Source organism: Diprion similis, chromosome 2 (genome assembly GCF_021155765.1).
Source record: "Diprion similis isolate iyDipSimi1 chromosome 2, iyDipSimi1.1, whole genome shotgun sequence".
Lineage (NCBI taxonomy): Eukaryota > Metazoa > Arthropoda > Insecta > Hymenoptera > Diprionidae > Diprion > Diprion similis.
Window position 1 is genome coordinate 230,979 of NC_060106.1, and position 22,310 is coordinate 253,288.

The 22,310-nt window shown below is 38.4% G+C and overlaps 2 protein-coding genes across 2 annotated transcripts; both read left to right on the top strand.

Moving 5' to 3' along the window:
• Nucleotides 1–581: 581 nt before the first annotated feature.
• On the top strand, nt 582–1,868 carry LOC124413608. The gene has a single exon (XM_046894330.1). The coding sequence runs from the start codon at nt 582–584 to the stop codon at nt 1,866–1,868; it is 1,287 nt and encodes a 428-aa protein (XP_046750286.1).
• A 13,321-nt stretch (nt 1,869–15,189) lies between these two features.
• LOC124415950 lies at nt 15,190–20,916 on the top strand. The gene is made up of 6 exons (XM_046896705.1): nt 15,190–15,518; nt 15,637–15,877; nt 16,217–16,354; nt 18,558–19,990; nt 20,408–20,566; nt 20,777–20,916. Exons 1-5 carry the CDS (start codon nt 15,273–15,275, stop codon nt 20,537–20,539), a joined length of 2,190 nt encoding a protein of 729 aa, XP_046752661.1. The 5' UTR covers nt 15,190–15,272; the 3' UTR covers nt 20,540–20,566; nt 20,777–20,916.
• The last annotated feature ends 1,394 nt before the right edge of the window (nt 20,917–22,310 follow it).

A 22,310-nucleotide genomic window follows, 5' to 3' on the forward strand; every position in this document is an offset into this window, starting at 1 on the left:
GTCGTTCATTATAGTTATAAAGAAAGTATTAACATTATCAATTGCTTCTTATAATTTTAGTACTTAATTCTTACTAAATTGAGCACTATTATTGCTATTGTAATATATTGTATTTGCCCCAAAGCATTGCTAGGGCATAATAAATTTATCATATCATATCATATCTCTCTCTCTCTCTCTCTCTCTCTCTCTCTCTCTCTTTCTCTCTAGCGCTAGTGAGAGAAAGACGTGTCAAAGTAACGCTCTGTAAAAGACAAATTACTTAAGCGCAAAAAGTAAATAGTAATGTTAATCATCGATCAGAGTGACAGTGTGTGCGAATGTGAACTATAAAGACACGAGATACCCTAAAAAGAGGACATATATGAGAAAAAACCAGTAGTTTTGTGCTTGTGTTATTGGAATTCCCCGACAAGGAGTAATAGGGACGACCATTACCTTAGTCACGGTAACACATGTTTAGAGTGATTAGCAGCGCGAGAGGGGAGGCGTGTTGATTACAAGAACTGTGTGACAAGAATCTACCGGTATAAGTCACCAACATGTTGGTAACTTATCAGCTATACTGATTCGACGTCGATATGAATACGACAAAGGAATATGACGAGTACAGATGCTCAGCGTGTAAGAAAGCGATTAAGAGTCAGGTAGTGCAATGCAAAGCGTGCCCAAAGCTGTTTTATCACCCGGGATGTGTAATCAAGCATAAAGTATTTGATAGAAATCGGGAATTAGTCCAGTGTGCTGGTCCGTTTATGAAATTCATGATCGATGAAAATGAGACGGTGAGGTCAGGAATACCAATGGCAGGTGGCAGTAGTGACAGAAGAGGCTCAGTGGAGGTGAGTAACAGTAACAAAAGCTCGGTCGAAATGAAAATAGACTGGATGGTAAAGACAATAAAGGAAATGAAGGAAGAAATTGCTTGCAAAAATGAAGTGAAAAATATAATTCAAGAAATAGTGCAAGAGGAAATGCAAGGGGTGAGACAAGAAATTGATGAACTCAGAAGAATAATACAAGGAGAAGGAATAACTACGGCAAGAGATATCAGAGAAACATACAGTGATGCAGTAAAAAAAAAGAAAAGAGAGAAAGTCATTATTGTTAAACCCAAGGTGCAACAGGAAAGTGAAGTTACAAAAAAAACAATAAAGGAAAAGGTTAATATAAAAGGTATGTCGGTGGGAGTTTCCAAGCTGAAAAAAGGTAGTAGAGGGTCAGTGATACTGGGCTGCGAAACGGAAGCAGAAATAGAAACACTGAAGAATGCAGTACAAGAGCAGTTGGGGGAAAACTTTAATGTTGTAGAGACAGCACAAATTAGACCGAAGATTAAGATTGTCAACGTGGGAGAGGAGGAGCTAGAGATGGAAAATGACGAATTGATTGAGACTATTAAAATACAGAATGGGTTGGAAGAAAACGAACGGAGCAAGATGAAAATTGTTAAAAAAATAACCAAGGCGAGGGAACAAACACGTAGTAGGGGAGGACAAATCGAGGGATCGGTGATTCTCGAAGTGGATGAAAAAACGAATGAAAACATAATAAGCAGAGGAAAGCTCAACGTTGGATGGCGTAAATGTCCAGCTTACAGCCACGTCAACGTTAAGCGATGTTTCAGATGCTGGGGATACTATCATATAGCTAAGAATTGCAAAAGGGATGTAACATGTACGGAATGTGCAGGAAATCACAACGCGAGAGAATGTACATCGACACAGAGCAAGTGTATAAACTGTATACATAAAAATCAATCGTTTAACCTCAATATTAATGTTGAGCATAGCGCGCTCGATCGCGATTGCCCAACATACATACGAGCATTACAAGAGGAGAAAAAGAGAGCAGGATGGATGGAATAGCAACGACCCAAATTAGAGAACATATGGTATACCAACGCACAAAGTCTTCTGGCGCATAAGGACGAGATTCAAAACCAAGTGATGGACGAAATTAAGCCAGCAATCGTAGCGTTATCCGAAACGCGAGTTACGGTTGATATGGGAGATTGTGAAGTATACATGCCAGGGTATACTATAGTTAGATGTGACGCAGAAAGCAGAAATACAGGTGGCACAATTCTATACATAAGAGGTGATATTAAATATGAAGTATTAATGATTAGAAAAATTGAGTCTAATTGCTGGATTACAGCAATAGAAGTAAAAGATAAAATTTTCAAAGGAGTTATCATGACTGTGTATCATTCTCCAAGCTCGTCAGATGGAGAATTTTTAAGATTTTTGGTAGAAGTGACTGAAGAGTTGATAGTGAAAGGAGACTGTTTGATAATTGGGGATTTCAATATAGATATCTCAGAGAAATCATTTTACAAAAAAAAATTATTAACGGAAATGTCGTGCTTGGGAATGAAGCAGTATGTAAATGAAATGACAAGAATTACCCGAGAAAGCCAAACGATGATAGACTTACTATTTGCGAATAAGAGAGTACAATTGCGGGTGAAACACGAACCAAAAATAACAGATCACGCGTGGATAATAGTTGACCTGGGGACAGTCCACAAGGCCAATGAGTATAGAGAATTTGAAACGCGGAATTATAGTAAAATTAATGGTGATGATTTTAAAAGAGCTTTGAAAAAAAATGTGACGCAAAACCAGGGTATGGAGTTGAATAAAAGAGCCAAATTATTTGTAGAAAATATTGTCACCACGTTGGACAGATTTGCGCCAAGAAGAATATGCAAAATCCCTAAAGTATGGGAGGGAAAAAATTGGTTTTCTGATGATATAAAATTAGCGGCGAGTAGAAGGGATCGAGCATATAAAAACGCAACACTCAGGGGGTCAGAAGAAGCCTGGAAAATATTCAAAATAGAAAGAAACGCGGTAGTAAAAATGATAAAGGCAAAAAAGAAAGAATATTATGAAAATATGATACATGGTAGTGAAAATGACCCGAGTAGAATGTGGAAAACCTTAAAAAGATTAATCAAAGACCCAATAGGCGTGGAACGAATTGTGAAAATTGATTTCGAAATACTGAGTGGTATGACGGAAGATAAGTTAGCTGATAAATTTAATTTATTTTATGTGCAAAGTATTAGCGAAATAGCAAATTCTATACAAACTGGTGTGACGAGCAGATTGTGTACAGCAAACACACGGGGAGTAGGTACTGAGAATGAAAATACCATGGAAAACTTTAAGACTGTTGAAATAGAAGAACTAGAAAAGATAGTTAAGGAACTTCCTAAGAAAAATAAGGGTACGGAAGAGGGGATATCGAGTGAAATATTGAAACTATCGTTTAGTGTGATTAAACAGGAATTCGTTGAAATCATTAATGGCTCGCTGAGAGAAGGGTGGTGCCCAGAGAGTTGGAAAAAGTCCACGATCATACCTGTTCCGAAGATAAATAAACCAAAAAAAGCGAGTGAATTTAGACCAATCAATATGCTGCCACTATATGAGAAGGTGTTAGAACTTGCTGTGAAAAGACAAATTGAGATATATCTAGAGGAAAATAATACCATTACAGAGCACCAATCGGGTTTCAAAAGAAAATTCTCGTGTGAAACGGCGATACAAACGGTTGTTGATGGATGGAAACTAGGGATAAGTGAGGGTAAAATGGTAGGGGTAATATTTATGGATCTTAAAAGAGCCTTTGAGACGGTAGATAGAAATATACTCATAGAAACATTTTATAGATATGGAATCAGAGGTGTAGTATTAGAATGGATATGTTCGTACTTAAGAGGCAGAAAGCAACAGGTTAGATTTAATAATGAATATTCTAATGTTATTGATACGGAATACGGAGTTCCGCAAGGATCTGTATTGGGACCATTGTTATTCATTATATACATAAATCATGTAATCAAAATATGCCCGAGAGATTGCGCAATAAAAATGTTCGCTGATGATACATTAATATATGTAACTGGAAAGAGTAGTGCAGAATTAGACCGAAAAATGAATGAGGCATTGGGAAGAATAGAAGGATGGATGAACGACAACAGATTGAAAATGAATGCGTCAAAAACAAAATTTATGGTTTTAAGAAGCACAAGAAAAAAAATTGGTGAAAATGTTACGGTGAAATGTTTGGATGGAACAGAGCTAGGGCAAGTGAAAAGTATGAAATACTTGGGAATAATTATTGACGAGAAGCTGCAATTTAAAGAACATTGTGAATATATGTTGAAGAAGATAGGTAAAAAAACAAGTTTTTTAAACAGAATTGGACAATATATATCAGCATACACTAGATGTATAATATATAAGACGATCATTGCACCTCATTTCGAGTACTGTGCAACTCTGCTTGTAAGCATGGGAAGCACGGAGATAAATAACCTACAGATTGCGCAGAACAGAGCGATGCGAGTTATTCTACAATGCAGTAGATACACGAGAGTAGAACACATGTTGAAAGCGTTGCAGTTCATGTCAGTGAGACAACGGTTATATTTTAATGTGTGTATATTTTTCTTTAAAGCTGTAAAAGATCTATTGCCGACAGAAATAAAGAACAAGCTGAAATGGGTAGGGATGAGGAGTGGGCGAATTACACGGCAGGCTGGAGACATTATAATTGAATTTAGAAGAACGAGAAATGCGCAAATGGGTATGTTTTATGATGGAGTGAAAATGTATAATGCTCTACCAGCGGAGATAAAAAACTGTGAAAGTTTAAATCACTTTAAACGTATGTTAAAAGAGTATGTTATATCTGTTATTCGATAAGTATTGAAATCATGTATTTTTATAATGAAATTTAAAATTGAAATTATGTACCAAACAAAAATAGCTGAGAAAGCTAAATAAATCTCATCATCATCTCTCTCTCTCTCTCGGTGAGTACGTCTTGACGCATGTTTTTCGGCTCTGCTTTTTCGAACATTTTCTCTGCTGCATTCTGCCCTCGGGCGTTTTGTTGCAGGTACAAAGCACGCAAACATTGCTTTTCATCCGTCGATTGCATCAATTTTCTCAAAATTGACAACGCTTGCTTATATCGTGGATGAAAAGTTTTGGAAATTTTTCTAACCTCTATCGTTGGTGGCCATATACAGTAGGAAGACTCGCCTCGCTTGATTCTGTAGCGCATGCGCCTGCCTTCGCTCTTCTACGCATGTCAGCTTACACCAATACACATATTCATCTATTCAAGTAAGCGAACTGACAGTGCCATCTCCGTGTGACAGCATGTGCAAATTCTCACTGTGAGAAAAAGCGTGTGACCAGTGAGTCAAGACTTTGAATTTGTGCTCAATTGGTACATTACCATCAGTCGGTAAATTGCCATCAAACTACCTATCACCATCTACCGGTATATTACCTTTGATCTGCATGTCGGTAAATTGCTTTAAATGCAAGAAAACAATAGCAAACTGTCAATTCGAGTGCCGAGACTGTGGACGTGCATTTCATCCTGGATGCTGTAAGAGTCACTTTATTACAAAGTCGGCGAACGAGTGCTGTATCAATAATTTGCCTGTCCTTGCGAGTAATTTCGCAAACTTAGGAAATTCAACGAGCGCTCAGCAAAACGATCAAATCATGCCTAAAGATCTGATCTCTCTCGATCCAAAATCACCAGATGCTTCGCAAAAATCTAGCTCGGATCAAATGTTGGAAAAAATATTTGCTAAGCTTGAAAGCACTGAATCAAAAATTGATAAAACTGAAATGAAAATTACAACATTCAGTGAGAGGCAAGATAAAACTAATGATGAATTTCGATCTCTTCTCGAGCGCATTCCAGAAATCGACAAAATTATAAACGAGCATGCTGATCAAATATCGACGTTACAACTAGCAAACCGGAAATTACTATCAGAGGTTGATGCGTTAAAGGCGTTAGTAAATACTTCACGCAATACATATGTAAACACTGGTGAAATCATACTATCAGGGTTACCCTCGGATTCTGACGTTTCACCTGAAGAGATGACAAAGAAAGTTTTCGAAGTGCTTGGCATCGCTGAATTATTACCGCACATTTTATCTGTACGAAAGCTCACCAGGAAAGGAAATTCCACTGCTGGCACACCGCAAAGATCTACCGTATCATATATTGTTGCGCTAACGTCAAACTCCGTACGAGACGTAGTGTTGAGCAAAAAACGTGCTAAACGCGACTTGAAATGGTCAGAAGTCATTGTGGGATGTCCTCCAGCATCGAAAAATTCAAACGTTTTCGTAAACGAAATGCTATCAGCTTCAACTTATAATCTATTGAGACAAACGAAGAAAAAAGCTGCGGAGACTGCCTTCAAACACGTCTGGGCCAGACAAGACACTGTATTCGTAAGAAAGGAAGATGGTTCACTGAGGCTTACGATTAATTCACTGGATGATTTATCAAAATTGGCATGACGTCCCTGTACATCAACGGATGATCGTCGTTCTTCTATTCATCGACCTTTAGCAAATTCACAGGACTTACGCCATCATACTTTCAAGATTGCACAATTTAATGCCAATTCCTTAATCGCACATATCGATCAAGTCAGATTGTTTTTCTCTAAAAATTTTTTTCATGTTATTTCAATAGCTGAAACCTGGTTACACTCGCATATACACGATTCTTTAGTCAACATAGAAAATTATTTTTTAATACGAAATGATCGGGAGGGTAAAGAAGGCGGAGGAGTTGCATGTTATGTTCATCGAACTCTCAAAGTGAAACTTCTCGCGTCCTCTCCCAGCGCTTTTTCAAATGCTCCTGAATTCATATTATTTGATATATATAATGACTCCACGGACTCGCTTTTATTTGCGTCGATCTATAGAAGACCTAAAGGTCTTCTGTTACACGATTTTTCGAATATTTTCAATAATTTCTCCTATGCTTATAAAAATTTCATAATCTGTGGAGATCTAAACTGTAATTTACTATCAAATAATTTTGAAGCTAGTTATCTTCGTGATCTCATATATTCCTCGGCTTTTCATCTTATCGAGTCAAATGCGACCTTTCATACCGCCACGAGTGATTCTTGGCTCGATGTTATCATTGTTGATAGCTCGGACAAAGTATTGTCTTTCTCTAAATCGGATACACCATTCATAAATGGTCATGATCTACTTGAAATCTCATATAAATTTGGAAATCAAACTGATATACCACAGACAATTGTACGACGTAGTTTGACTCGGTTTAACGATCAAAGGTACGAAAACACTGTCGCTTCACTGCTCCCGAACATTGATACGTACACAATTCGACCTGAACTTGTCTCCGCTGATTTCGACGAGGTCGTTAACACTTTTTCTCTGTCTCTTGCAACTGCCTTAGATACTCATGCACCGCTTCGTTCCTTTAGGGTTACAAGACCACCCTTACCGTGGCTAACGGAAGATCTCAAGGAAAGGATTCGACATAGAAATTTATTATACAAAAGAGCTAAACGTGCAAACAGCTTACTTGGATTTGCTTTGTATCGTCACCATAGGGATGAGCTTACTAGAGACTTAAGAAAGGCCAAAAACGATTTTCAATTCCAAAAACTAAATTCCGTTAATGACGCGACGAAATTATGGAAAGAATTGGCAAATCTGGGGGTGTTGACGAAGAGCTACGGAGGTCGATCAGAGTTCCTGCTCATACTTTCAGCATTCGTGCTCATCGTACGACTACGTATCGAAATTCCTTCTCTATTTCCGCTTGCCACTTATGGCATTCGCTCCCTGTAGCTGTTACGTCAGCTCCCACATTAACGACATTTAAAACTCTTCTCTTTAATTATTTCTTTGCGCTTGAGACGGTAAACTAGATCTTCCTTATACGATTTATATTTTAAGTTTATATTTTAAGTTATATTTTAAGCATAAGTTCATGATAACTACCAAATTCAGAAATGTAATCTTTAATCACATCATATTTTATTTTTATTTTTATTTTTAATTTTACTCTTATATACTTATTCAACACTTAATCTATGTACTTATCTAAATTAATCTTAAGTTACTATTATGCACAGAGCAATGTTCTTCACATGTAATACATTCATTTGCCCCAAAGTTAACACTAGGGCATAATAAAATTATCTATCTATCTATCTATCTCTCTCTCTCTCTCTTTATATTTTAATATTATTATTATCATTTATTTAATATATATAGTTCTTATCACTAATACAGACTAATCTAAATTTAGTTTTGTTAATTTTCACTTTATAATTTACATTTGCCTAAGGGTATCTACCAAGGCATAAATAAACTATATCAATCAATCAATCAATCTCTCTCTGCCTAGGCCTGCCTATAGCGACAATTTGGGTGTGTGTATTTATGCGTATGTTATCTCGATTCGTATTTACAGCGATTGAAACTCTTACTGTGGCTTTATCACTTTAATCACATTATCACCGTTAGCGCTCTCTCGTGTAATTCATATAATCCGGTATTGCTCTTACTTAGTCGGTAATCCCAATAACATCTTGCATGTCAGTTGCTTGTTTTAAATGCCGACGGTCGGTCGCTGGTGGGAAGCTTGAATGCGCTACTTGCCTTAGAATTTTTCATCCAGGGTGTTATAAACATTACATAAGTTATAGAAATTCTAATCGCTGCTGTATCAACAACCTTAGCAGTATGCCTACGAATGCAACTCTGAGTACTGGTGACACTCAATCTGGTGGCACTTTAGATTCAATATTAGCTCTTCTCAATAAAAATGATGCGACGCTCAATGCTTTCATTAACCATCAAAATAAATATAACAACGATATGGCGACTAAAATTAATTCTATTGAAAATATTGTTAAAACTGTGAATGAGTATGGCGACAGAATAGCTCAGCTAGAAGCTAATAATGTGTCACTTACTAGAGAGATTGAGTCTTTGCGTGCGTTGATAACAAACACACCTATAATATCCTCAGCTGAGATTACAGTAGCGGGAATACCGGTTGCTATTACAGATAGTCCGCAAGTTATGATAAATAAAGTTCTGACTGCGCTAGGTGTTCCGGAACTCACTTCGGACATTCTCGATATTCGCCATATTACTCGCAAAGCTCCAGAACACCAAAATCAAGAAACTAGAGATACTCGAGAATGGTCAAAATCGTTTATTGTATATTTTAAATCTTCGCAGATCAGTAATCATATTATTAGGAAAAAACGTTCTCATGGTGTTCTAACTGTTAAAGATGTTTTATCGGGCGAACATCAAGGTAATATCTTTGTCAACGAGATTTTACCCACGATTGTATATAAGTTGCTATGTAAAACTAAGGGAGTTGCGAGAGAACGCGGCTGGAAGTATGTGTGGACGAGTGAGTGTCAAATATACGCACGTAAGCAAGATGGTTCGCAGTCGATTCGGATTTCTACCGATGCCGATTTATCAAAATTGGATTGACTAAATACTGCTAAAAACAATCAAACAGTAACAAATTCAAACAATCATACTACTTTCTTAAAAATTTGTCAATTCAAAGCCAACTCATTACTAGGACATATCGATTATATTAAATCATTTCTTGCTGAAAACTTTTTCCATATTATTTCGATATCAGAAATGTGGCTCAAACCTGAAATCTCAGATGACCTAATCAGAATCCCTTATTACTTTATCATACGTAATGACCGAAATCGCAAACGAGGGGGTGGTGTTGCGTGCTATATTCATAAGACACTGAGGGTGAATGTGCTGGCTGCCTCTCCTACTGTTTACTCGAATCAACCTGAGTTCCTCTTACTCGACATTCATTACCCTAACTTAGACTTGCTATTATTTACGTCTATATACAGACCACCCAAAGGCCGGTTATTAAAAGATTACGTTAATAATTTTTGTGAATTTTCACATGCTTACAAAAATATTATAATAGCGGGTGATCTAAATTGTGACCTTTTGTCCAATTCGTTTGAATCTAACTATCTAAAACATGATTTCGGCACTTTCATTGCATTTAGTTGAGTCTCAGGCGACTCATCACACGTTAACTTCAGATACCCTTATCAATGTGATGCTCATGGATGATAAAGAAAAAAATATTGCATTTGTAAAGTCGGAGATTCCGTTCATTGCGGGACATGATCTTCTTGAACTCTCTTATAACTTTAATGAGCCGCGGAATGCTGATCGCACGATTGTCCGCTGCGATTTTCGAAATTTTTATTTATTGTCCTTTAGTAATACAGTACAATTGTACTTAACTGACATGGCTGAACTAACACTTATGAATTTCACAAATGACGAAGAAATTGATAGGTCGCTAGGTACCTTAGAAAGCAAGTTACTCTCAGCTCTTGATTTTCATGCACCTTTCAGAACTTTCGAGTACGTAAACCTATCGCACTGTGGCTCACACCTGAATTGAGATCTAGTATTAAAAGACGAAATGTACTTTATAAGCAAGCCAAGAGAGCGAATAGCTTACTAGCTTAAACTAGCTTTTGCAATTTATCGCAAATTTCGGGATGATCTGATGTGCGAATTGAAGCGTGTAAAAAATGAGTATAATTTTAGTCGGTTAGTCAACATTGATAGTGTTAGCAGGCTTTGGAAAGAGTTGGCGGCACTCGAATTAGTAAAAACATCTCTAGCATCCCCGTTTAATTTCTTTACGCCGGAACAATTAAATTCTCATTATGTAACGATTTCCTATGCTCTGCATGATTTATGCGAACTTAAGAGCTCTGCAATCGTAGTGAATCACACGTTTCAATTCGACCGAGTTACGGAGAACGATGTCCTCTAGTTGATAAATACGACTATTTCAAATTCACATTCGTCTGGACCTAATAGAGTTTCTTCATTCGTAATTGAAAATGTAGCACAACTACTTGTTCCCCTACTTACGAAAATATTCAACTATTGCTTCGAAAATTCTTATTTCCCACGAAGCTGGGAACGTGCGTTCATAAGACCACTCTCAAAAATAAATTCCCCTTTGTCTCCGTCGGATACGCGTCCGACAGCAAATTTGAGTGTACTCTCTAAAATTTACGAAAGCATAGCTCATAGTCAAATCACAAAATATCTTGTGAATAACAATATTTTGGATACTCGTCAATCTGGATATTGGAATGCTCATGGCACCCAGACTGCCATGCTTCGGCTCTGTCATGACATTAGAAAGTCTGCTGATGATAGACAAGTTACTATTTTAGTATTATTCGATTTCAGTAAAGCTTTTGATACTGTTTCTCATTTCCTACTATTGAAAAAACTTCGTGATATTTGGTTCTCTGACTCGACATTAGATTGGGTGTACTCTTACCTCGTTGGGGGAACTCAAGCGGTAATTGATGAGGATAAAACATCAGATTGGCTACCAACTACTTCGGGAGTCCCACAAGGCTCTGTCTTAGGACCTCTATTATTTTCTATCTTTATTAACGATATTGGTGCCACTCTTAGATATTCCAATCATATTATTTTTGCTGACGATACGCAAATTTACTTGAGCTGCTACCCGTCGGAACTTAATGCAGGTTTAGCTAAAATATCTCACGACGTTAATCAGATATCTGAATCTGCTGCTAGAAATAGTCTAAAACTAAATCTCGGGAAATCTTCTATTATGATCTGTGGTAGTGCAGCCTATGTTCAGAGCATCGATCTAAATCGTTTACCGGCCATCTCAATTAATCAAATTACGGTACCGTATGTTCAAGTAGCACGTAATCTTGGGGTGATGATGCAAGCCAATCTTTCCTGGGCCAGCCATGTGTCAGCCATATATCGTAAAGTGAACTTCACTCTCCATAGGCTCAAGTTTGACAAAAATTCTTTAACGACTGAACTTCGTATAAAATTAGTCTCTACTCTTATTATTCCCTTGATTGACTATTGCTGTGTTGTCTATAACGACCTAACGAACGAATTGCATCTGAAACTTCAAAGGCTTGTAAATTGTGCAATACGATTTATTTTCAACCTCCGTAGGGTTGAACATATTGCCCCGTATCGATTAAGACTAAGGTGGCTTTCGGTTTCCAACCAAAGGAAGTACTTTTTAGGCTCTATCACTTACAATATTGTACACACCAATGCTCCGTCTTATCAACGTGAGTTATTTACTCCACGTGATAACACTACGCCCCACTCGTCACGTCTAGGATCAGCTCATACTTTCCAAATCCCACTACACAGGACCAATATGTATCATAATTCTTTTCATCTCACGGCTGAGTATCTATGGCATTCACTTCCAAACGATATAACTTCTTCACCCTCTATCATCGTGTTTAAAGAGCGATTATATAATTATTTACTATCGTCTGAGTTATCTGCCTATGGCGTTATTAATTAACCTTTAGATTAATTTAGATTATATTAGATCATTACTTACTTATTGAATAAGTCTCTATTGATTTTTATCTATATTTATATGGAAAATGTGAATTTCGTCGCAGAGGCACAATTTGACTGTGTCTGTAAGATGTTATAGACATGCGACGAAATTCACATTTTCTATATACAATACGGCACACAAAAACAAACATTTCGAATACAGGTTAATGAGAGAAATTAATGACACTGGTGTCAGGGCGGCTAGGTGATCTAGTGGAATAAGTCTTCGGCAAAGCATCTCTAGATACCAGGTTCGATTCCTGGCTCCGTCGTTAATTTTTCGAGTCAACCAATTAATATTCGAAATTACATTTTTCTATATTTATACATATTGTAACGTGGCATTTTTTTTATGCTCGTTACAAGTGGCTCCCGAACCGTAGGCAGAGTCTAAATAGGGAATTCGCGATAGATATCGTTAACCAGTTCGTAAAGAGCGCCAGGACAAGGGTTACGCATCCGAAACTCTGAGAGGGGACACTTTACAGGCTAGCGAGTTAAGTATTACAGGTTCTTTTGTTTATTTTTTTTTCGAGCATATACGACACCAAACAGAGGAATGGACGACGAATCCGACCACCTCGAGACCGTCACGAAGGAGGACCTCGACGGAGGGTACATCACGAGCGGAGGGTCTCACACGAGGCTACGGAGGGAGCGGCAATGTAGAGCTCTGCCCCGAGGGAAACCGAGGCGGACGAGATTCCCGCTGTTGGCCAGCGAACCGTAGCCTACCTTCCTTGCGACACACCATCCCGTCGGCAACCGCACGGTCCACACGTCATTGGCGACGGCGGAGAACCTGGGAGACGGACGGCCAATCAGCGATCCGCGACAGCGGAAACCTACGTTAGCGATAAGCTAGATTTAAGAATTGCGTAACCGAACACCCAATGGAATGCGAGGAATTTCGAAAACGAGAAGGCTAAGCTGGAATTTCGGCTCCGCGTGGCGGAAGCACGGCACTTGAGTCCTGGCGACGAAAGCTAAGAGAGAATAATTACGGGTGTCAGAAAATTTAGCGAGTTCGAAAGACGTCACAGGTGGAGTGGAGAAATACGTTGTTGCGAGACACGGAGAAAACGGGAGATGTCCAACTGTCGCGTCGGGGAGTTCTTGACGTGGCTTCGTAGTGGTAAGCGCTTATAAATTTCTGCGGACAAATTTCGAGAACGATTTAGAACGGCGCACCGAGTAACGGTTGGCCATTGTGAGACTGTATTGCGAAATTACTCGAAATTCGTTAGCCGACTTCCTTGAATGGTGGCCGGAGCTTGATTTTTTTTTTGGCGATAGCGTATCGCGTAAATTTTGGCGATTGTACATGTTGAGTAGAGTCATTCGTTTCGTTATTTGCGGGCAGCCCAAATTCCGCTGCACAGGGTCAAGTCGCGTTCCCGTGTTCAGAAAGTGTCACCTCTCGTGTAGGTCGCGTATCGCTAAGTGTGAGCGCTCTGTTTGGCTGGGTTATTATTTTTAGTTTCCTTGTTTGATTTGTTTCAGAAGATAGTGAAGTTTCGGATGCGTCGCGATTAATCGCCTCGATTTAAGTTGTTAATTAAGAATTGCTGTCGAGTACTTGTAGGGTATGTTTTGCGATTAGCGCGATAATTCTGTTAGGGTTTGGCGAATAGCGCCGATATTTATAATTAAGGGAAGGACGATCACGAGTAGCGTGTTCGTATCGTTGTCGATTTTCTGTATTTTGATTTTTGTTTTGTTGATCCCGTTGAGACGAGGAACGCGACTAGCGCACGTAGATTTAAGGTCTAGTTAAGATTTGATTTTCTTTCTATTTTGTTTGTGGAATCGCGGGAGGCGAATTGAGTATCTGTCTCTTTTTCCTTTTGTTTTGTATCGCTTCGATTTTTTTTTTGGAATATATTATTTTATTTTATTTTGGTAAATTCTGTATCGTGTCGAGTGTCCGTTCTTTCTCTCCGCAAAACTACCCACCCCCCTCTCCGCGGTACTGAGCTACCTGGCATAGAGAAGGGTAGCCGAGGAATTGCGAAGGTAAAGATTCGAGGCGGGTTTATCACGCCAGGCGCCCAACAAAATTTCGCGATAGCTTTGGTAAGCTGCAGAGTGCATCGCGGGTTGCCGAATCATTGTGCACTAGGTTAACTCTTGGGAACTTCTCCGGGTGAACCAGAGCGGCGAAAAACCTCGTCACAATATATATATATATATATATATATTGTAACACGGCGATTTGCACCGCGTTATATGACCTCCAATATCCCCGTTATCGTGAAAAGGCAGCAAGGATTATTGGCAGTCGATATGGTCCTATATGTAATCTTAATTACTATTACTAATTTCTTTCGATTTTGTTTCCCTTTCTTCCCACCTATTCCGAGCTATCCTGAGCGATAAAGGCGGAGAGAGAGAGGAGGGAAAAGAGCAGCTATCGACAATCCGACTTCGAGGGTACATCTACAAGGATGAAACCATCCTAGCAGGTGGCTCAACGCCTCGCAGTTAGTACCCGTGCCTTCCCCGCATACGTTCCCGAGAGCTACGAGGCTGCCGCTAACAACATTATCCACGGAGCCGAGTAATGCGAGCGAATCTGCTCGCCTGAACAATATGCCCACTCAGCTGTTTCGTCGCCCTGGTCCGAAGAAATTAAAATTCGGCCAGATCATTCATGAGGGATGTCCACGGCCGTAACACGATGATTACCAACAACCTCGGGAACATTGAAGAGCCCTCTACTGGCTCAGTACCGCTGAAAGTACCGCCCACGCATCTTGAAGGGGTTAGGCACGGCCACGGTCTTACATACAGGTCCTGCAACGAACTGAAATTTGAGTGGTGGGGGTAGCCGGGTTAGTGTCCAAGTTTTTTATGCCACTACTGGCCACTACGCGGCGCCGTCAGTTATTCATAGGCGCGGTCGGCACGTTCTTACTTCATAGCAAAGTAAGGTTATATTCGAATAGCGTATGACTGTGATTAAAATTAATAACACGAGAGATGAGTGCAATGACGACTAATTCCTGTGCGGTTCCGACCTGCAACACGGGTCGAAAATTAGCGAAAGAAAAGTGCTCCGCGTTCAAAGTTCCATCGAATCGTGAACTGCGTGAAAAATGGATTGCTGCGATTCCTGGAATTTTTTACCTAAATTCGTCACAATTTGTCTGTGAAAAACATTTTCCGGAGCGATTCATCAGAAGGAAGTGGATAAAATATGACGCAAACGGTCGGATTATCGCAGAAGTAAGTTTATTCGTTGCATTTTTCCCACAGTTTTAATCAGTATGAGTTTTAATAATAATTTTTGTGACTTAGCATTGATTTTTTTGTAAATTGAAAATGACAATAACTGCTTTTTAAGGCGCCGTATTCCCGTGTTCGTCTCGATCCTTTGGCAGTGCCTTCTGAATTTGACAATATCAATGAATTGGGCAATGTCAATGTTGCCGATGGCTTCATCGAACAACACAATAGGAAGGAGCACGATTATTGTGTCACAAAAGAGACTCCAACAGTTGAAGCGGAGAGTACACCGGTTGCCATAGCAATTGAAACTCCGTCATCTTCAGATCACGACGCCATTGAAAGATCTTCCATACAAGGAATACATATATTATATATAATGTGCTTATGAAAATGTGCTCTTATGTTTATAATTATATAAAATACCATGACACGAAAACTTAAAGGACGTGGCTATACTCAGCGATGATGCCTATGTTAAAAGCGCAGGAACTTTTAAAAAGCTTGGAATATAATAAAGAAAATGTTGTCTCCATAATTGATGCTAAAGAATGTTATTACAAAATTTTATTAACTTTCTACAAAATCCCTAACAGAAAGAAATGGTTCAAATGCGAATGAACTCGCAATAATATGATCTACAACTCTAATAGATATAAAGGTGGGTGATTATATAAACGTTTGTTTTATTTTCACAGATATTTCAACCAACGAAATGGCATTGGATCCCGTAATGAACGATTCAGCTGAGCCGATGCAGGATGAACCAATACAAGATGTTCGCACCCCCCAAACGCGTGGCTGCAAATTTAACTTTTCAGAAGTTACTTTGAGCTGTAAGTGTTTCCAGTTAATTGAACTGTAAAATAAGTAAGTTTTTTTTTTTTTTTTTTAATATATGCTTTATTAACTTCTCAAGTAAGTTATTTAGCTACAGAATTAGTAAAGAAAGAGTATAACATTATATTATATAGTATACATGGTGCTAGATGCAAAGGAACTTAGAACTAATATATCCTTTGTTTTATTGATCACGTTAGATTCGCAACTTGCATTTATTTAGATAGTTGTGTATGACTAGCATTACTTTAATATCAGGTGTAGATAAGTAGCATTCTACATTGAATGGGGGAAACTGTTTCATCTTAGCCAGGTCTTTTAGTAGTGCAACTCTCTGTGCATCGTATGTCGGACACTGCCATATTACATGATTTAGGTTCTGGGATGGGCAGCCACAGTCACAATTTGCATTAGGTATGACTTTTATCTTGGATAAGGATTCATTAAGGTTAACATGCCCACTGCGACACCTGCAGAGTGTAACTATAGAATCTCTACTATGCTTCAGTCCTTTGAACCAAGGTCTCATGGTTGGTTTATAAAAGGATGAAAAGTATGTCAGGCCTTTGTTGGTACTTTGGTTTATCGTCATTTTAATTGTTTCATTTCTGTCAAGTTGTCTAAAAAAGGGTTTGAGGTCCGTATAGGGCAATTTCAATGATGATGGTCGTTGGTTTGCAGCTACTTTTGCTTGTTTATCCGCAATTTCATTACCCTCTATGCCGACATGGGCAGGTATCCAGTGTATATTGACCATACATTTGTCAACACTGTTGTTGAGGAAAGAAACGATTTTACTCCGTATCTCGAGCGTAAATCTATTAATTTCAGCTTTGTTTGTAGGGTTCTTGAGGGTTTGAACAGCGCTTAGTGAATCAGTAAATATGTGTATGTGTCTGTTGGTGTGGCGAAGTGCAAGATCCATAGCATCAGCAATTGCGATTAACTCTGCGGTGAATATTGAGGTTTTATTGTTGACACTTCGTGTTTTCTCGAATTTTAACTCAGGACATATACAAGCAGTACCTACCGATAGGCTGTTAGTACTTTTGCTGCCGTCAGTGAAAATTTTTATAGAGTCTTCAGAACCATATATTTCCTGCCATAGTTCATATGGTTTGTCGCTTTTTTGGAGCCTTTTACCTATGTCAATGTCAGTACTGATACCCGTTTTTATAATTGAATAATCGTAAGTGTAAATTCCTCGTGATTCATCAACGTGGATCAGGTGTTCAATACTAACTACACTTTTAATACATTCCGTCAGTAAATTGACTTTTTTTCTGCGATCCTTAATAAGTAAGTTAATGAGGTCCAGTGGATATTGTGTGCATTCTAATGTGCTATGAAAGAACCCCGTTAACGATGTGTGAGTCGAACCGTTTCAATAAAAAATTCGCCATACTATGAACATCAGTGACCAACAATAATATCGTCTAATACTTTTTGATAAATTATTTAAACATGTAATTATTCAACAATTAATCAGTTGATTTTTCTATACTATAATCGAGTGTAATGATTTTATAGAAAGCTAATGAATTTGAAAAAACAATCATAAGCGTTGGAAAAAATTACCATACTCGACTAGTGTAATAAGGACAAGAAAAACTAACAGATTAATTGTTGAATAATTTATAATTTCAATAATTCATCAAAACCATTGAACCATATTATTGTTGATCATTATTCGAAGCATGCCTAATGTTACTGATTTTCATCAGATTTTTAGTGAATCGCTGTGGTACGATAATTATTCCAATTAGGTACAATTTTTGGCTGGAACTATTCAACTCGTACATCCTTGACCCTAGACTGGTCACCCTGTGAGCGTGGCGCCGCATTCCGCTGTTTTTTTCAATGACCAATCGGTTAATTGGAAAATCTTGAAAAAAAATTTATTTTTATCGTTGAGATGTTTAAGAAACTATTATATTTTTTCAATTACGTATCCTGCAAATGTTGAAGAAAAATAAAATAAATTCTAGGAACTGATAGCATTTTTCTGATGCTAAATGAAATTATCTAATGAGCGGCGTTGCCAAAAACATGCTCAACGCGCTTGGCCAGTGTAGAGAGAGATAATACGGCTGCGAATCCCTCATCACCCGACCAAAATCGTTAGGTCGCTTATGGTGACCAGTCTATGGTTAAATGTGTTATTTATTCTGGAATTTCAGTTTATTTCTGTTTGTACAGGTACTACTGAAGGAAGCAATGAATCCATCTTGATACCGAAGTCGTGGACTGTTAGTGAATTGAGCACAGATAACGCTGGTGTTCTTTTTTCATACGCTACATCTAAGGTCAACAACGGCGAAAATGTACCGGTCATACAAAGACTGGTCAAGCTGGACCCCAACAAACAGCTGCGTTATTTTGTATACGGGCGTGTCGTGGACGTGCATGAATGTAAACTCCCGCAAGTCTTGGATAGCATGGACTTACTACCGCAAGCTTTGGAGAACTTCAAGAATATGATTTTGTGTAATGGTCTCGGCTCTATCAACGAGCATCACCTATCATTAAACAGCGTCTTCAAAAATGGTGTCGACCATTGGCATGCCCGAGATTGCACTTTGATCTCGAAAAGGAAAAGATGTGCTTGCTGCATTAAAATGAGGGCTGTAGTCCTAAAGAGAGAATCGAGATCGAAAACGGAAAAATCATTGAAACGTGTCCATCAAGCTTCCAACCCTATTGACCAAAGGAAAGTAAACGCATTGCGGAAAAGAAATGAACGTATCAGACGAATTCAGCAAAGAACCCGCAAACGTATCCACCTATTGGAGGGAAGTTTGAAAGAAAAAGCTGCTGAAATTGCTCTCATTCATAATCAAACTTTAATCGATAGATGCTCAAAACTAAAAATTCCAGCCACTCAACAGACTGCACTTCAGGAAATAATTGCGGCTGCAGGGAAGAACGGCAAGAATCGTCGATACGGGGAACAGTGGATCATGCTTTGTTTATTGATGAATATAAGGTCGCCGAGTTTTTACGAATTCCTTCGCACGAACAGTGTTCTGCCACTGCCTTGTTCTCGAACCATTCGTGAATATTTTTCACTGATTGACCTGAAGTGTGGTTTCGATAAAAACTTCGCCAAATTGCTTCAAAAACATTTCGATAAAAAAACGCCTTTGCAACGACATGGGGTGATTTTGCTGGATGAAATGAACTTGAGGAAGTCTGTGGGCGTATCTTCAAAACATTTGAGTTACGTCGGGTTGATTGACTTTGGTGATGATGGTCCGCAGTCTGTTAACATTGAAGATCAAGCGACACATGGGCTAGTCATCATGTTCCATCCTCTTGCGGATTCATATTCGCAACCAGTTGCAGTTTTTGCATCGAAAAATTCAGTCAAGGGTGAAGAACTCGCAAAGCTGGTCGTTAAAGCCATCGAATATTTGGAGAAAGCTGGTGCGAAAATTCATGGGGTCATCGCCGATGGTGCAGCGACAAACGTCAAGATGTGGTCATTATTGGGTGTCTCAGGTTCGATGGAGGATACAAAGACCTGGTTCACGCACCCCGTTGATGAAAAACGAAAAGTTTTCGTATTCTCTGATGCACCTCACGTCATTAAAAATCTTCGGAACAGGCTTTATAACAGAAAAAAGTTGCGGGTAAGTTTTGAGCAGGTCGTTTTTATTTGTAATTATGAATATTTGTCGAATTCGTTCCATTGTCAGGTGTTTTTTTTTATTTAGGAGGATATTTAAAAACCGATCTATATTATATATAATACGCAAAGGTTTATTTTCTAACATCCTCTTCAATATTAAAACATCTGGCATCCAAGACTGAAACAAGAAAAAATTATAAAAGTTCGTATTTGTGATGGACACATTTTAAAAATTTTTGATACTACTTACTATTATAAATATGAAATTAATCGGAGGATGCCTTCACCTGTCACGGATATATAACATCCGTGTAAATCCATCCTGTGCATTTTTATTCATTGCCCAATAAATCATTTGCAAATCTTACTTATCGCACACATTATTATAAAGATAATGTTAATATCTCTGAATCCTTAGGTGGATTCGTCGAAGGATTACATACGTTGGGACTACATTAGCAGTCTGTTCAACCTTGACACGCGGCATCCTGGAAATGCAAGAGCATGTCCAAAGTTAACGCAACGGCACGTTGTATTGGACAGCACTTAAAAAATGCGCGTTCGACTCGCAACTCAGGTAAATATCTTCCAACTAGCGCACTGTGCGACACAGTGCCTACATTTCCGATGTATTCGGACAAAGGAATACACTGGAAATAGAGGCACTGTATCGCATAGTGCGCTAGTTGGAAAACCCCTATCTTTTTCATTCTTTTTTTTCACTTTGCATAACTATTGTCTATTTTGGTTATAATATTATATTCTTATTTTATGCAAACTGTTTCAGGTGTTTAGTAACTCCGTTGTGCAAGGACTACGCTTCTACCTATCTCACAATCCGGAAGGTCCGCTTAAAGGGTGCGAAGAAACGATGGAATTTTGTAAGCGCATGAATGATATGTTCGATGCTCTGAATCGGAAAACTCCAAATGAAGGGCTTACTCCTGGGAATAAGGATTTCAAGGTGTGCATTTAACATTTATCTAAGGGGCGCGCGAATATTATTGAGGCTAAAAAATTTACGATATTTGTGGTTTTTTTATATTAATTATTTATATGAACCAAACTTTTTATAAAATATAGGGCAACTCAATGTTCACTAGAATTTTTTTTTCGCCGTTGTAACAGATATCGACATTAGTCTAAAGTTTTTTCTTAAATATGTATGTGTTATATAAATACATATACATATATTTATGCATTGTAATAAAATATGAAAAAGTAGACAATTTTTAATAAGACTGTTTCTGATTTTTGTGATTTAAACGATTTTGTGCTACACATTTATTTACGACGTAGAAAAAAAAATTTCTTCTAGATAATACAAGATTGCCTGCAATGGCTGAACGACTGGGAGAGGGTTGTACGCAAAGGTGAGATACCGGCTGAAGAGTATTTAACAACAGAAACATCCAGGGCGTTACGAATATCTCTCACATCAACACTGGATATGTGCTGCTACCTCATCGAAAATTTCGATTTTCAATATCTTTTGACAGGAAAAGTCAATCAAGATAATTTGGAGGTACTTTTCTTCATAATACATTTATAAATCAAACAATTGATTTCCATAAATTTACAACTCTACAGAATATTCTCAGAAATTCTTTGGAACCATTCGTCAAGCCGCTGGGAGCAACGACCACCCGAACAGCCCAACGTTCTTGCAGTTGTACAAGTTGTTGTCAGTGTACAGGATCTTGAAACCTCCGAAGTTTGGGAATTGCACTGTATCAGAAAACCATTCGCCTAAAATACTTATATCGCTGAACGATCTGAAGACAGCTTACGGCCAGAAGTCTGAGGGAAAGCTTTCGGAATATCGACAGCAGGTTCAGGCGAAACTGAACGATATCTTGGAGCACAGCGAATGGGAGGCAGATGATGTCATCGAATATAATCTTGGCCATGACTACTCCTTATCCCCTATCATGGACTGTATTATTTACTACGTGACAGGTCTATCATTTTCAGATTTAATTCACTCCAACATTACTAATCAGGTGTGGGTATCTGCATTATACTAGCTTTCTTTCTCGTGTTGCCCTGCTTTAAACCTCTAATGCATGCATTAGTTGCACTTGTAAACATTGACTGACAGACAGACCGTGCAAAGCTTATTATTTTTGGATATAATTCGCTAAAACATAAATAAAATCTGCTTGAGGTGTATTGCACGAACTTTTACTTTCGTATTACCCTCTTTTGAATCTTTCATGTATGCGTATTAGTTACACTTGTGGATATTGTTGGGTGGGACATTCGGCTTCGTTGGGCATCATTTTACCTCTACAGGTTTTGTTTAACATACTGGTATGGAT